Source organism: Lathamus discolor, chromosome Z (assembly GCF_037157495.1).
Source record: "Lathamus discolor isolate bLatDis1 chromosome Z, bLatDis1.hap1, whole genome shotgun sequence".
Classification (NCBI taxonomy): Eukaryota; Metazoa; Chordata; class Aves; order Psittaciformes; family Psittacidae; genus Lathamus; species Lathamus discolor.
In genome coordinates, this window is record NC_088909.1 from 28464519 (window position 1) to 28478998 (window position 14480).

The 14480-nt window shown below is 40.6% G+C and overlaps 1 protein-coding gene across 3 annotated transcripts in view; it reads left to right on the plus strand.

Annotated features, from left to right (window-relative positions):
• MCTP1 (multiple C2 and transmembrane domain containing 1) overlaps positions 1 to 14480 on the plus strand; it is a 255065-nt gene that overhangs the window by 80992 nt on the left and 159593 nt on the right. For all 3 annotated transcript variants that reach the window (XM_065662669.1, XM_065662671.1, XM_065662670.1), the window contains exon 2: positions 4554 to 4668. In XM_065662669.1, the coding sequence (XP_065518741.1) occupies positions 4554 to 4668 (115 nt within the window). The remainder of the gene's footprint in view (positions 1 to 4553; positions 4669 to 14480) is intronic.

Consider the following 14480-nt stretch of genomic DNA (forward strand, 5'->3'; position numbering starts at 1 on the left):
GAGAAGGGATTTTCTGTTTGCTTTACTATCATAGTCTGTAAGTGGTGCTGCAGAAGTAAAATTTTATAGTAGATTTGAATGAGTAAGTGGCTGCAAACTGAGCGCTGTCACCATTGTGTGATAAGGAGCACATATGTAAAATACAAATTTATCGTTCATTAGTATGTACACACAACAGTTGTGGCTTTTCACATTCATTATAAGTTATCAGGTCGTAACTATGGGAAATATCTGACGAGCTTTAACAAATTAGCCAATCCCATCCGAAACGCATACATGTTTAATCAAAAAGCATATTATTAGTTCATATAATATACTGCTGATAATTTCTGCACATTCCCATAATATTTAAAATCCCAGAATGTTCTTTTATATTGCTGTTGAAATGGATTCACATTATACACCTGCCCTTTTATTCAGGGAATAAGGAAAACGGAATAGAATGAGACGAAGGGAGCTGTATAACTTTTTCTATTCAGAAGTTCCTCAATTCTTTCTGATTTACTATCAATCAGAACACTAGCATACAAAGTGTTGTGTAGGACATGATCAGCATAACTCTTAAGTTAGCTAAGCGAATACTGTCAGCAAAATTAAAACTTGTTTGTAACTTGACTGTATTGTCGTAACTTTGAAGTACAGTCAGTACCCATTAGTTGCACTAACAAGGAGTTGACAGCTACCTAGATGTTCAGAATTTCTGAATTTCTTGCAGGCAGGTGTTTTCAAAGCATGAAGCTTTGACTGGTGTAAATGAACTGAAGAAATCAGTTTGAGGTAGGCAATAGCTGGTGTGGAAATTTCTGCTTATGCAACATTGAAGACACAGACCAAAAAATTTAGATTACTTCAAAAAATTCAGTTACTTCAAAAATTTAGATTTTTTTTTTTTTTTAAACATGTTGTGAACTCTTTTGCTGCTCCCTTCTTGCAGGACACTTTTATTTGATTTTGTGTGTTCTATGCCACTACAAAAAGAATGCTGATTATTTCACCATCCCATTTCCTTACAGTGACCCCAGCACACAGTCAGTATGGTCACATCTATAACTTTGCTTGTCACTCCTTTTATATGATTTCTGTCACATTTCTGTTTTCCTTTATCTACCAAAGGAAGTGTTGATGCTGATGCCTTTGTTTTTTGCTGGAAAAAATAAATGCTTTTTTTCTTGTCTTAATCTGTATCTTCTGTAATAATATTGAAATGGAAATCAACAGAACCATAACCTGTTGCTTAAATGATTCATATGAGAGTATTACTTCAATCTACTTCATAGACATTTCTGAAATATATTTTTAAGCACAGGAAAGTGTTAGGTTTGTAGCTGTACCACAAAACTTACGGATTTTTTTTTTTTCCTTTTTGGATCAAGGAGTGTGTTACAGGTCTAGATTTTTTTCTTAAAATGATGACTAGATTTTGGCATCAAACAAACTGTATTAAATTTTAAGATCTCTTCCTCTGAAGTGGTATTAGTTGTCTGCAGCAGAGATTTCCTTAAATCTCTTAGATCCCTTGAATTGCTGGCACAAAATCATGCTAGTGTGTGCTATATAAGCTGTAGGAGGGCAGCAAAGCCATTGATTTTTTGGGTTGGTTTAGCTGATTAATTGTTAGAAATATTAAGAGCTTTGAGGGAGAATGCCAGTATACATGGTAGTGTAAATGATAGATGGTTGCTGGTTGTAATCTTCAGGGTCTCATTCTGGGAGAAGTTAATGTGTTAGACTGAAACTTTGTAATGTGTTTTGTAAGAAGATAGCACAAATGATGTTACTGAATCTCATCTTCCAGCTGTAAACTGCTATCATGACTTTAGTAGATTTACCCCTGACTTTGGTAGTGCCTAGTTACCACGATCAGGTTCACTGGCTTTTTGTTTTGTATTATATTTTAGCAAACTGTGTAAAATCATATGATGATAAAATAGCAGTGATTTTAGGCACTCTGTAAGTTTCAAAGTGCTCTCATTTTGTTTGCACGCTGAGGTGAAACTAGGTTCTGGCCCTTTGTATGGCAGAAGTATTGGATGCACAAAAGCTGGGATAGCTTTTTCCTTTATTACTGGGTGCAGCTACTCACTGTGGTGGGTTGACCCTGCCTGGATGCCTGGTGCCCACCAAAGCTACACTGTCTCTGCTATCTTCAGCTGGACAGGGGAGAGAAGACAGAATGAAAGTCTTGAGCATTGAGATAAGAACAGGGAGAGATTATGAACCTATTATCATCATGGGCAAAACAGACTTGACTTGGGAAAATTAGTTTTAATTTGTTACTGATTAATCAGAGTAGGATACTGAGAAATAAACCCAAAATATAGAATCATGGAATCATAGAATGATTTGGGTTGGAAGAGACTGTAGAGCTCATTCAGTTCCAACTCATTGCCATGGGCAGCGACATCTTCCACTAGAGCATGTTGCTCCAAGCCCTTTCCAACCTGGCCCTGAGCACTGCTAGGGACGGGGTGGCCACAGCTTCTTCAGGCAACCTGTGTGAGGGCCTCACTACCCTCACAGGAAAGTTCAAAACTAGTGCACTTCAGAGAAAATGTTTAGATGAGCTTTCATTTGGCGTTGTTCTTGAAATCTCCTAATATTAATCTTCTAATTTTGTCATTGTGGCATGCCTAAAACTATCAAGACTTCTTGCAAGAGTCTTGCAGAAGGCACCCATCACCTTCTTTTAAATGACTAATGACTCACTCACCACGTCTTTTTATTTCCATTTTCTTTTTTCAGTGCACTGATTGCAGAAGGATGCAAGATTGAAAATAGTGAATTTTCACCCCACCTCTGCAATGCTTAGTATCTAGTCCAGCCAGAAACAAGGAAGATGTTCCATAGTGGCTGGTTCCTCAGCCCCAGCATTCATTAGGGTATTGTGAAAGAGGAAACTTGTGTTCCGAAGTAAATGATAAACACCAAAATTTCCTTTGCCTTTCTTACCCTTCTACAAGAGCTTGCAGACACAAAAGAAACATGATGTCTCCCAAAATTTATAACCTCCTTCCTAATTCTTCCTCATGGCATCCCCTCTCCCTTCCCTCCTGAGGTACAACACAAGATCCACACTAAAGTTCTTTGGTTTTGCTGGTGGTTGTCCCTGCCCATTGGCAGGGAGGTTGGAGCTAAATGAGCTTTAAGGTCTCTTCCAATCCCAAGCAGTCTATGATTCTATGAATTTTATTGCTGTAGAAAGGGTGAGCATGTCACTATATAGTTTGGCCAGCACAGTGTGTGTTGCAGCAAAGATTAATGGGCTGAGACTCAGAGTGGTAACTCTGGACTAATGAGAATCAGCCATATGTTAAAATGTATTTTGTGCTTAGTTCATGTATTAGATTTATTATTACCTTAAAAAGCAAAGAGGCATAGTAGGAAGAGAAACAAGAGTTTCTTCTTGAATTGATACAGCTGTTAGTACACACGTGGTCTCTGAAATGTTTCTGTCATGCTTCTTTTCTTGCAGAGGACCCATAATCAGATAATAAAATATTAATAACACTGGTCATAAAAGATTTAGCTCTTAGAATGAGAATGTGTAACCGTGGTGCTCAGTGTGTATAATACATTAATGTATTATATACATAATACAGGAGAATAATAGCTTCTGTATGCACTGTGAATGTATAATAGACATAGTTGTTCTAGTCTTAAACTTAAATGTGATGTTCCGAGCATGCTCTGTAATTAGTGGTTACTTACAGAGATGTGTTAAAAAATATTTTGCAAAAGTTTATACATATTAAGAAATATGATTTCTCTCTTTTGTTATTTGGGATAGAAATGTAGTTACTATTTATGCAGGCCAAAATGTTCCTGGCATTCTGGGATGCAGTCATACTTCCCTTAAAAAAAAAAAAAAAAAAAAATGGAAAAGAAAAGAAAAGAAATTATGATACAGTTTGTATAAATAACTACTCTAAGAATCTTATCTTTGCCCTAGCATACAAGCAAACTAAAAATGAAGACCTACAGCTTCATTTATTACCTTTAATGATTCTCCCTACCCTCCCTGGTTTCCCCCATAACTGGAAAAAACCCTCATATCTTGCAAAGTACTGCATTAGCTGACAAAATTCTTAACTCTTGTATCTTTATTCAGTGCTGAGATTAAGACTGTTGAATAAATACAAAGTTTGAGGGTACTGGTAGTGACCAGTCCAATTAGTACTGCAAGGTCCAGCTCTTAATTATCCTACTTTAGTGGACCTAGAGAGTATATGAATGTAATTAAAATGGAGGTTGCCATAATAAATACAGGTATCAATTATTTTCCAACCACCTTTTTTAAATAATAAATTTAACCTTTGAAATGTCAACCAGTTTGTTTGTTGTTTTGGGATATTTTTTTAAGAAAAAAGAATCCTGAAGAGTTGTGATACTGATGACAGGAGCAGGTTCCTTGGTGTTGTATTAGCTCTGAGGTGGGGGAATGAGATACCATTCACCATCCTCAGTTCAACAGGATTGTGATACCAATGAAAAATACACCTTACATAAAACTTTTAGTAACATTAGCTATTGCATTTTTATTTTTTCTCCTCCAGAGAACAAATCTGGTTGGAACGAGTAATGCAGATTTTCCCCCAGGGGATCCCGGAATGTACCAGTTGGACGTTACTCTAAGAAGAGGACAGAATCTAGCAGCACGGGACCGTGGGGGTAAGTACACTGGCAAACGCTTCCTTAATGTTTGGAAAGTCACCTGTCCATTGGGTAAATTTATATGAGGGCATTAAAGTTACAGTTGAGGTTGTAGGTATTTTCATTAAGCTCTGCTTAAAGCTATGTAGTTTAAATGACAATGGACAAGAATGTTAGCTTATACGATTCAGAAAGATTATAATAAGTTTTATCTGAGTCAAAAATACACTTAATGATTTTTAAGAACAACTAGGGATGTGCAGGTCTGGAAGAACTAGTTTTTAAATGCTCAGCTTCCTTATCACAGAGAAAGTGAGGATAAGATGCTGAAAATTTCTATAGGAGCTTGGCATGCTTGTTACTCTGGAGTTCATGTAAAATTAAGTAGATAAGTGGACCAGCAATCACAGTGTGTAAAAAACGTTTACAGGATATTTATTTTAAAGGTATTTATTATTTTTATTCAAGGGTATTTGCTCATTAGGTAGGCAACACTTTTTGTTTGTATCTGAGTAAATATGCCTAAGATTGAAAAGAGACTACTGGAGTTTTAGTTTTATTTTCTGCAGAGAGCGGTTAGCTTTCCTTAAAATGGAAACTGGATTTCATTCCAATTGTCAGCAGCTATAGATCAGAGTTGCCCCATGTTAAATGTGGACTGGGGAAAATACTTCTAATTTTCCTTTCTGTGCTTTAGTCTTGCTGCCACGCTCTCGCTCTCTGCAGCAGTGCAGAGGTTTCTCTTCCTGTTGTATATTTTCTGCTCACCCAAAGGTATCCAGATCTTATTCAGGGCCCTGGCTGTTCTGACTCATCCCTGATGGTGATGGGGAATAGCTTGCTTTTGCTCATCTCTGATGGTGATGGGGAATAGCTTCCTTTTGCCATGTAGAAAAGCACGGAAGAATGAGCAGAGAGGAGTAGTGGGAAATGGGGTTGCACATTTAGCCTAAAGTGCATCTAGTAATGTAGCATCTAGTGTGCTACAACAGCATTGTTCATCCAAGCAAGGCCCTATGCACCCGAGTCCACTGCACAATGTGCTCAATCTGTTGGTTTGGTTCCTTCTGCTCTCTGCTTGAGCCGGTGCTGCTCCCTGTGGGGTCCTTACACGCCTGGGCTGCATTGTCCAATGAAACAGCTTATATCAGGTCTACATGCAGCATTTTTCTTCTCATATGGCTTTCTGTCATGCCAGTCATTCTTACAGTCCTCACATGGTGGTGGTACCTGACTGTCCCCTTGAGAACTTCAGAGGGAAAAGCTTCTCCCATTTGCATAGGAAGCTAAAGGAAAGTCAGTCCATCATTTGCATCCTGCTGATCATAGAATCATAGAATGGCGTGGGTTGAAAGGGACCTTAAAGCTCATCCAGTTCCAATCTCCTGCTATGGGCAGTGACATCTTCCACTAGAGCAGATCATTCCAAAGCCTTTCCAGCCTGGCCTTGAACACTGCCAGGGGAGAGGAAGCCTCAGCTTCTCTGGGTAACCTGTGCCAGGGCCTCACCACTCTCACAGCGAAGAACTTCCTATGATCTTATCTGAATCTCCCCTCTGTCAGCTTAGAGCCATTTCCCCTTGTCCTGTCCCTACAGGCCCTGCAGTGTTTAGGTAATCAAACAGGGCAAAATGATGGGCAGTCTAGTTACTTTTTTATAGTTATGAAAATCATTTTGACTGGGAATATTAAATTATCTTCCTATCAGGAGTAAGAAATGAGCTGTTTTTCAGTCAGAATACTGTATCTTGCCTTCTAATGATGCTTACCTTCTGTGTTGGTTTGTAGCTGGCTTACTATAGTCATATTCTTGGTAGCTATCACTATAATAAGAAATTACAGTCTTGCTGAAAGGAGAGGTTAATGGTTCTATTGTATATAGAATCATAGAATCACAGAATGGTTTGGATTGGAAAGGACCTTAAGATCATCTAGTTCCAACCCCCTGCCACGGACAGGGACACCTCACACTAGACCGTGTTGCCCACATCTCTGTCCAGCCTAGCCTGGAACGCTGCCAGCTATGGAGCATTTATCAATTATTTGGGCAACCTGTTCCAGTGCCTCACCCCCCTCACAGGGAAGAACTTCTCCTTACATCTTACCTGAACTTTCCCTGTTGAAGTTTAAATCCTTTAGTTACCCCTTGTCCTATCACTACAGTCCCTAATGAAGAGTTGCTCTCTAGCATCTTTGTAGGCCCCCTTCAGATACTGGAAGGCTACTCTGAGGTCACCCCACAGCCTTCTCTTCTCCAGGCTGAACAGGCACAATTTTCACAGCCTGTCTTCACATGGGAGGTGCTCCATGTCTCTGGATTTGCTCCAACAAGTCCATGTCCTTCTTATGTTGAGGACACCAGAACTGTGCATAGTACTCCAAGTGAGGTCTCACGAGAGCAGAGTAGAGGGGCAGGATCACCTCCCTCAACTTGATGGTCACTTTGCTGGGGGCGCAGCCCAGCACATGGGGGGTTTCTGTGCTGCGAGCACACACTGAAGCTGGGTCATGTTCAGTTTCTTATTGCCTAACACCCCCAAGTCCTCTGCAGGGCTGCTCTTAATCACTCCTCTGCTCAGAAATATTCCTTTTCTGATTGCTGTGTGTCATTGATACTCTTATCATCCAGAGTTTGATGAAGAAATGTTGCTGTGTAAGTTAAGCTATAAAGCAAAAAGTAATAGCAAAATGATGGAAAATGAACCTTCTGGCTAACAGCAGTACAAGTCTGTCATTAGGAGTGATGTGTCATCTTTGATGAAGTCTGGTGACTAAAAGTTCGGAGCCTGTTATCTTCTGTCTAAAAAAGATTTCAGCACTGTCTGTTTCAGAATTTGACTTCAACCCAGGAAAACCAAACCATTGTATTTCTATATAATGGCCCTTACTGGTCTGTACAGAAGGTCAGATTTATGCAAAGGACTTGCTGTGTTTTTCCTGAAATGATACAAAGCTTCTGGTATGCTTTTATTTTTTTACTTGTTGCCATGTCCCAAACAGGAAATTAATCATGGGCACAATTCAGCCCCCAGTGATCTTGATCTAAGCATGCAGACATGTGCAAAAGACAGATATTGGCTGATGAGGAAGTGTGAGGAGCTTCCTTCCATCTGCAGAAGAGCCTCACTTTTCATAGGAGTAGCACAGTGTGACGGTTTTGGTGTGAGTTACGTGGCATGAAGTTGAGAAGCAAGGAAGAGGTGGGTTTACATGAGGGCTGTCCTTTGTAGATGAGAACAAATTCCTGTTGGAGGTCAAAATTTTCCTACTAGTCCAGTAGGAATGGCAGGAGATACTTCCAGGGTGCAAGGTGGAGTTTCCCATTGTGTTATTATTCCAGTCCCTTAGGGCTTTTCAAAGTGGGAATCACACTAATTGCCTGCTGATTAACCCATACACTTCATCCAAAGCACACATGGCTTAGCTTTGTAACTTGCTCAAGTTCTTTCTTGTAAATTGTCATAGTCTAGAGTATAATCTGGATCTTTTTTCTCCCAAACTATAAAACTGTAGTTGTGATTCCATTTTTATTAGTTCCAAAAAGTATAAAAATAGTCAAAATTTGTTTGAAGACTCTAGAAATAACGTTAGGGATGAGGATTTTTTTTTTTTTTTTTGTTCTGTACCTTTTAATCGTTGGGGGCTTATTTTTACCATCACTTAGAGGTGGCTATTTCTGGTGTAAGAGCAATAAAGAAAATAAAGCATGTTTCTTCTTTTTCTCTTCTATGGTAAATGCACCATGGTATTGGTTATTCAGCAAATAAATTTATGTGATAACGAATCTGAAATGATTTGCCTATGTTTTAGTTTAATTTGTGTGATACTTATTCTTTAAGCATCATAGAATGTTTTTATCATTCACTCTAATTTCACAGGACAATCTATTGTGTAGGTACATGGATTTTTCCTTTGCTAGACGTGTGGAAGAAATTGCTAACATTGCAGATTACAGAATGTTCTTGTTTACCACTGTAATTTGTGGGGACTAAGTTTTCATTCCTTTTTAATATCTTTTGTTCTCGAAGAAGATATTAATATTCATAAAAGGGGAAAAAGCTTGTATGTTCCTGGATACATCTCTGGACTGTTGTATGAGTGTAGGTGATCGCTGGGTCTTCCCAAGTTGTAAATATCTTATTGAATCTTTGAATTGCCATCTTCCTCTAGCTATGAAGTGATGGAGACAAAGCAAGAGGACCCTGACAGTGCTATAATAAGGTAGAAAAAGAAAGTTTGGTAGGCTATCAAGTCACTTATAGAGCCTCTCAGCTATTGGCAAATGCCTGTGTCAACAGCTGAGTGATGTTGCTGAGAAGTGGAAATTTATGCCAAGAGTAAAAACCTGTTGGTGTTGTAGATGGACACCAATTTCACTCTTTAGAGAGAAGTAGCAGTTTATTTGTTTATGTAAAATAGCAATTTGATAGAGTTTGATAGTAAATGCGACAGTGGTTTAACAAGGTTCAATGGTGAGGTACACTTGAATATTTACTGCATTTACAAAACTGTCAGAGACCCTCGTGTTGAGTCACAAGGTTCAGAAAGTACCCGCTTGTGTTCTAAACATCTCAGAGTGGAGTCTAGGTACAGCTAGATCCACACTTAGTCCCATGCTTGGTCCATGGTTTATGTCTAAAGGGTTATATGTGCACAGTGAATCCTTTCAATCACTTAGCTAAGACTTCAGAGTTTAGCATGCTATCAATCACTTACTAGGGGTCTCTTGCAGTGAGGAATCTCTCAGCCTCATGGAGTAGCATTGAGAGGTGTCACTACTCAAGGGGAGACCCTGAACTGCAGCCTGCTGTCACACAAAACAGCTCCATGGGCTCTGGGCTGTCTACCAGCTGTGGAGTGAGATAATTGACCCATAGTTATGTTTGCATACCAACTACAGCAACTTGGCTTGAGTTGAACTTTGACCAGCACCATGGTTGGGGTGTGCATGTTGGTCAGATTAGGTATTACCTGTCTCCCCTGAATCCACTTTGAGCTGTATACAGCCATCCTGACCAGACACATCCATTACCGCCACCGTTGATGACTATCACTTGAGCAGATTTATGGGAAATAAAGCCCAGGTTGGCAGGGGGAGCACACCACCACAGCTGGCCAGTGGTCTCTGCTGCTCCAGTATCCAAGATCCCTGTGAAACCATTTATTGTTAATGCAGGTAAATTGACAGAGCATTGGTAGCAGCAGCTTGGCTTGAGACTTCCAGACCATCATCCTGGAGAAACCTGGTTTGCAAATTCAAATTAGAAGGCATCAAATACTTCTTACCTGATCACTAAAAGAGAATACAAAGTCCATCTTAAACAATTTCAGGAAGATTATAATTTAAGTCATGAGGTTTTAGGGACAAACAAACAATGTTTCCTTTGATTAAGGGGTGCAATTCTGTTTATATCAAAGTATATTAACTAGAATAATAAGTTGAGCTACCATGAAAACATTTCTATATCATGCTTAAATCCTGTTTAAATAAACCTGACTTCACCCATGCCAAAAATGAAATATGAATGTTTTCTTGAAATTAGGTTGATCATTGCACATTTGCTTTTTGCTTTATTCTGTCCTATGCCAGTATGTTTGGTTGGGGTTTTTTTACTTTCTTTTTATTTCACAAGCAAAATTAGTATTTGCTTAAATGAGTATTTAATAAACTAAGTAAAGATACTTACAATGGGCTACGTTGAACTATAGTATGGCAGCTATCTTTTTTTGTGGCAGGAATTAGTCTTCAAAAGAAAGATAAAAAGCTGTGATTGTTATAAACAATATTTCTTTAATGGGCACTGAATAATTAAAAGTTTGTATTCCCTGTTCAGTTTTGAGTAGAAGAACTCTGCAGCCAACAATATCCGTGTGCTCACTGGGAATTTGTAATTGGCATGTGCATTCTTAGGATATTAGCTTTCCAGAAAAGCTTTGTATAGTTTAAGCTAATTAGTGCATTGTTTTAAGTGAATTGGGTGGATAATTCTTTGCTAGGTGGACAGAGTGACAGAAAGTATGATTATTTATGGAAAAGTCTTAGGCTTTAGTGGTGTATTTGGGGTTTTTAGGGGGTTGCTGAAGACCAATGAGAAGATAGGCTTGGCAGCTCTTCACAGAATCACAGAATCACAGAATCCCAAGGGTTGGAAGGGACCTCAAAAGATCATCTAGTCCAACCCCCCTGCAAGAGCAGGGTAACCTACAGTACATCACACAGGAACTTGTCCAGGCGGGCCTTGAATATCTCCAGTGTAGGAGACTCCACAACCGCCCTGGGCAACCTGTTCCAGTGCTCTGTCACTCTTACAGTAAAGAAGTTCTTCCTGATGTTAACGTGGAACTTCCTATGCTCTAGTTTACACCCATTGCCCCTTGTCCTATCACTGGATATCACTGAAAAAAGCCTAGCTCCATCATCCTGACACCTACCCTTCACATATTTGTAAACATTGATGAGGTCACCCCTCAGTCTCCTCTTCTCCAAGCTAAAGAGACCCAGCTCCCTCAGCCTCTCCTCATAAGGGAGATGTTCCACTCCCTTAATCATCTTTGTGGCTCTGCGCTGGACTCCTTCAAGCAATTCCCTGTCCTTCTTGAACAGAGGGGCCCAGAACTGGACGCAATATTCCAGATGCGGCCTCACCAAGGCTGAGTAGAGGGGGAGGAGAACCTCTCTTGACCTACTAACCACTCCCTTTCTAATGCACCCTAAGATGCCATTTGCCTTCTTGGCCACAAGAGCACATTGCTGGCTCATGGTCATCCTCCTATCCACCAGGACCCCCAGATCCCTTTCCCCTTCGCTACTTTCCAGCAGGTCAACCCCCAACCTGTACTGGTACATGGGGTTGTTTTTCCCCAGATGCAAGACTCTACACTTGCCCTTGTTAAATTTCATCAAGTTTCTCCCCGCCCAACTCTCCAGCCTGTCCAGGTCTCGCTGAATGGCAGCACAGTCCTCTGGTGTGTCAGCCACTCCTCCCAGTTTTGTGTCATCAGCAAACTTGCTGAGGGTGCACTCAGTTCCCTCATCCAGGTCATTGATGAAAATATTAAACAGCACCGGTCCCAGCACCGACCCCTGAGGAACTCCACTAGTCACAGACCTCCAGCTAGATTCTGCGCCATTGACCACAACTCTCTGCATTCTTCCTTTCAACCAGTTCTCGATCCACCTCACTACTTGATCGTCTTCACCAAGAACATTACTATTTCTATTTGTTAAATTACTATAAAATAATTCATGCTAAGTAATTCCTTACTTTTCAGAATAAATGACTATACAGAGCAGACATATTCTTCTGTGTTCTTTATTATGAGATGTTTCACAATGCAGTTTGAAAATGTAAAATACGTAAAATGCTAAGAACTGATAGGTGTTATACTTGACATACTCTGCTAACGCAACTGAGAACTTTCCCCCCAGTTAATTAGCATAATATTCTAAAACTTGCCTTGAGAATTTTGGTGTCCAGTTACTGTATGCTCCTGGACTTGGGCGGTGTCTTTAGGTATCTGTTAGGATGATGTATCCTAGGAAAACAGAGGCTGCCACCCTGTGTCAAGAATCCTTATTGCCTTTACACAAGTAGTTGTGGTGCTTCAGCAAGAAAGCAGCCTCTCACAGAAGTTGTTTTTGAGAGAAGCTGTTAAGCTTGTGATGATGCAAGGTCCTGCACCTGGGTTGAGGCAATACTAAGCACAAACACAGGCTGGGCAGAGACTGGGTTGGGGGCAGCCCTGAGAAGGACTGGGGGTGTTGGGTGACTAGACCCCATGACCCAACTTCAGTGTGAGCTTGAGCCCAGAACCCTCCAGTGTGCTGGGCTGCATCCCCAGAGAGTGAGCAGCAGGTTAAGGGAGGGGATTCTCCCCCTCTACTGCACTCTGGGGAGACCCTCCCTGCAGTCCTGTGTCCAGCTCTAGGGCAACAACACAAGAGGGATGTAGAGCTTTTGGAGCCAGTCCAGAGGAGGTCACAGAGATGCTGCAAGGGCTGGAGCAGCTCTGCTCTGGAGACAGGCTGAGAGAGCTGGGCTGGTTCAGCCTGGAGAAGGGAAGGCTCCTTAAGGGGAGACCTTAGAGCAGCTTCAATGCCTATGGAAGCTACAAGGGGCTACAAGAAAGCTGGAGAGGGGCTTTGGACAAGGGCCTGTAGGGACAGGACAAGGGGGGATGGCTTTAACCTGACAGAGGGGAGATTGAGATGAAATCTTAGGCAGAAGTTCTTCCCTGTGAGGCTGGTGAGGCCCTGGCACAGGTTGCCCAGAGAAGCTGTGGCTGCCTCATCCCTGGCAGTGTTCAAAGCCAGGTTCGAGGGGGCTTGGAGCAACCTGGTCTAGTGGAAGGTGTCCCTGCCCATGGCAGGGGGTTGGAACTGGGTGATCTTGCCTTTCTTTATACATATACTTTTAAAATTTGATGGTCTCTCTTAAGGAATGTAAGAAGTCTGTGAAAGGAATGCAGCTTTTGGCTCAGTGGACCTAATGAATTCTCAGCTTTAAAATAGAGATGTATTGAAGCTAGCTTCTTAGTGGTTCTCAATGTTTACAGCACAGAGATAAAAACCCTGAGGTTTTGCAATGTGCTAAGTAGAACCAGCAGCTGAGCCACTTTACTACTAAATTTACACAAAAAAGAAAAGATATAATAGTAAATTATTTGCCATCTGGATTAAAAAGTATTCACTGGGCATGTATTCACAACATTATTTTACATTGATTTCAAATTTCACCAGGGTTTTTGAGATTTGTGAAGTCTGCACAATAAAAGATCATGCTTAAAGTGCATCAAGGGAACCATGAGGAACCATGAGAAAATCACTGCTTACAGGGAGTTATGGCTTGTATTAGTGTCATTAGTTTGTTAGTGTCCATATTCAAAGTATTCTTCATATTTTATTGAATTAATTCAGATGTCGGGTCCTTGCCTTAAAAAGCAGTACTTGAATACTCATGAAGCAAGCTAATTATGCCAGAATAAGTATTTTTACACAGTTGAAATTCTGCTCCAGTCATTTCCAGAGTGAATGACCGTAACGCTGTCACATACGTGATCATTGCTTTACACCACTACTGTTTTTTGAAAGGGATTTAAGGTAAAGAGTACTGACATCTTGTGGCTTCATGAAATAGTGTAAGAAGCTCTGGTCAGAGCATGTTCTGTTTAGAAGAGCATGTTGCAATTTCGGCAAAAGCTAACGACTGCATTTCCCAGTGGATGTAAGCACACTCCTCTACAATATGCCTGTCTTCTGAAAAATGTTAAAAGTAAAAAAAACCCAAACAACAGCCCCCCGCCTCCCCCCCCCCCCCCCCCAAAAGTCTGTCTTATAATTCTGCTACTGCTCTTGAAGATGGAGCTTTTCAAGCTAGAATTATTGTTTATTTTAAGGTACTCTTGGATTGGTTAGACTCAAATATTATTAAGGCTCAGAAATGGTGAAGAGAGAAACAGAAAATCACATCCAGTATTTTTTATTAAAATGTGTTTCGCTTACCTAAGAATGAAATTGTTACCAACTGGCGTTTTAGGGAAGGGATTAGTTTGAATTTTCTCTCCAGCTTTTTTCTTTTGTTTAAAGACAGCCACATTTTTTGCCATCAAAATGTGCAGGAAAAGATGTGTAGTCTTTCTTCAACTCACCATGGAAGTGGTGGTTTCATGAGGACTGTCTCAGGCACAACTACATGTCTTACAGCTCTATTTGGGGCCCATCTAGCTGCAAAATGCTTGCCTTTCTCGGCTGGACCAGTTCCCAAATCCATTTGGTGGCCATTTCCTGAGCTGTTGGTGCCAACGCAGTAGAGGGGCAGCAGCAAGCGCCG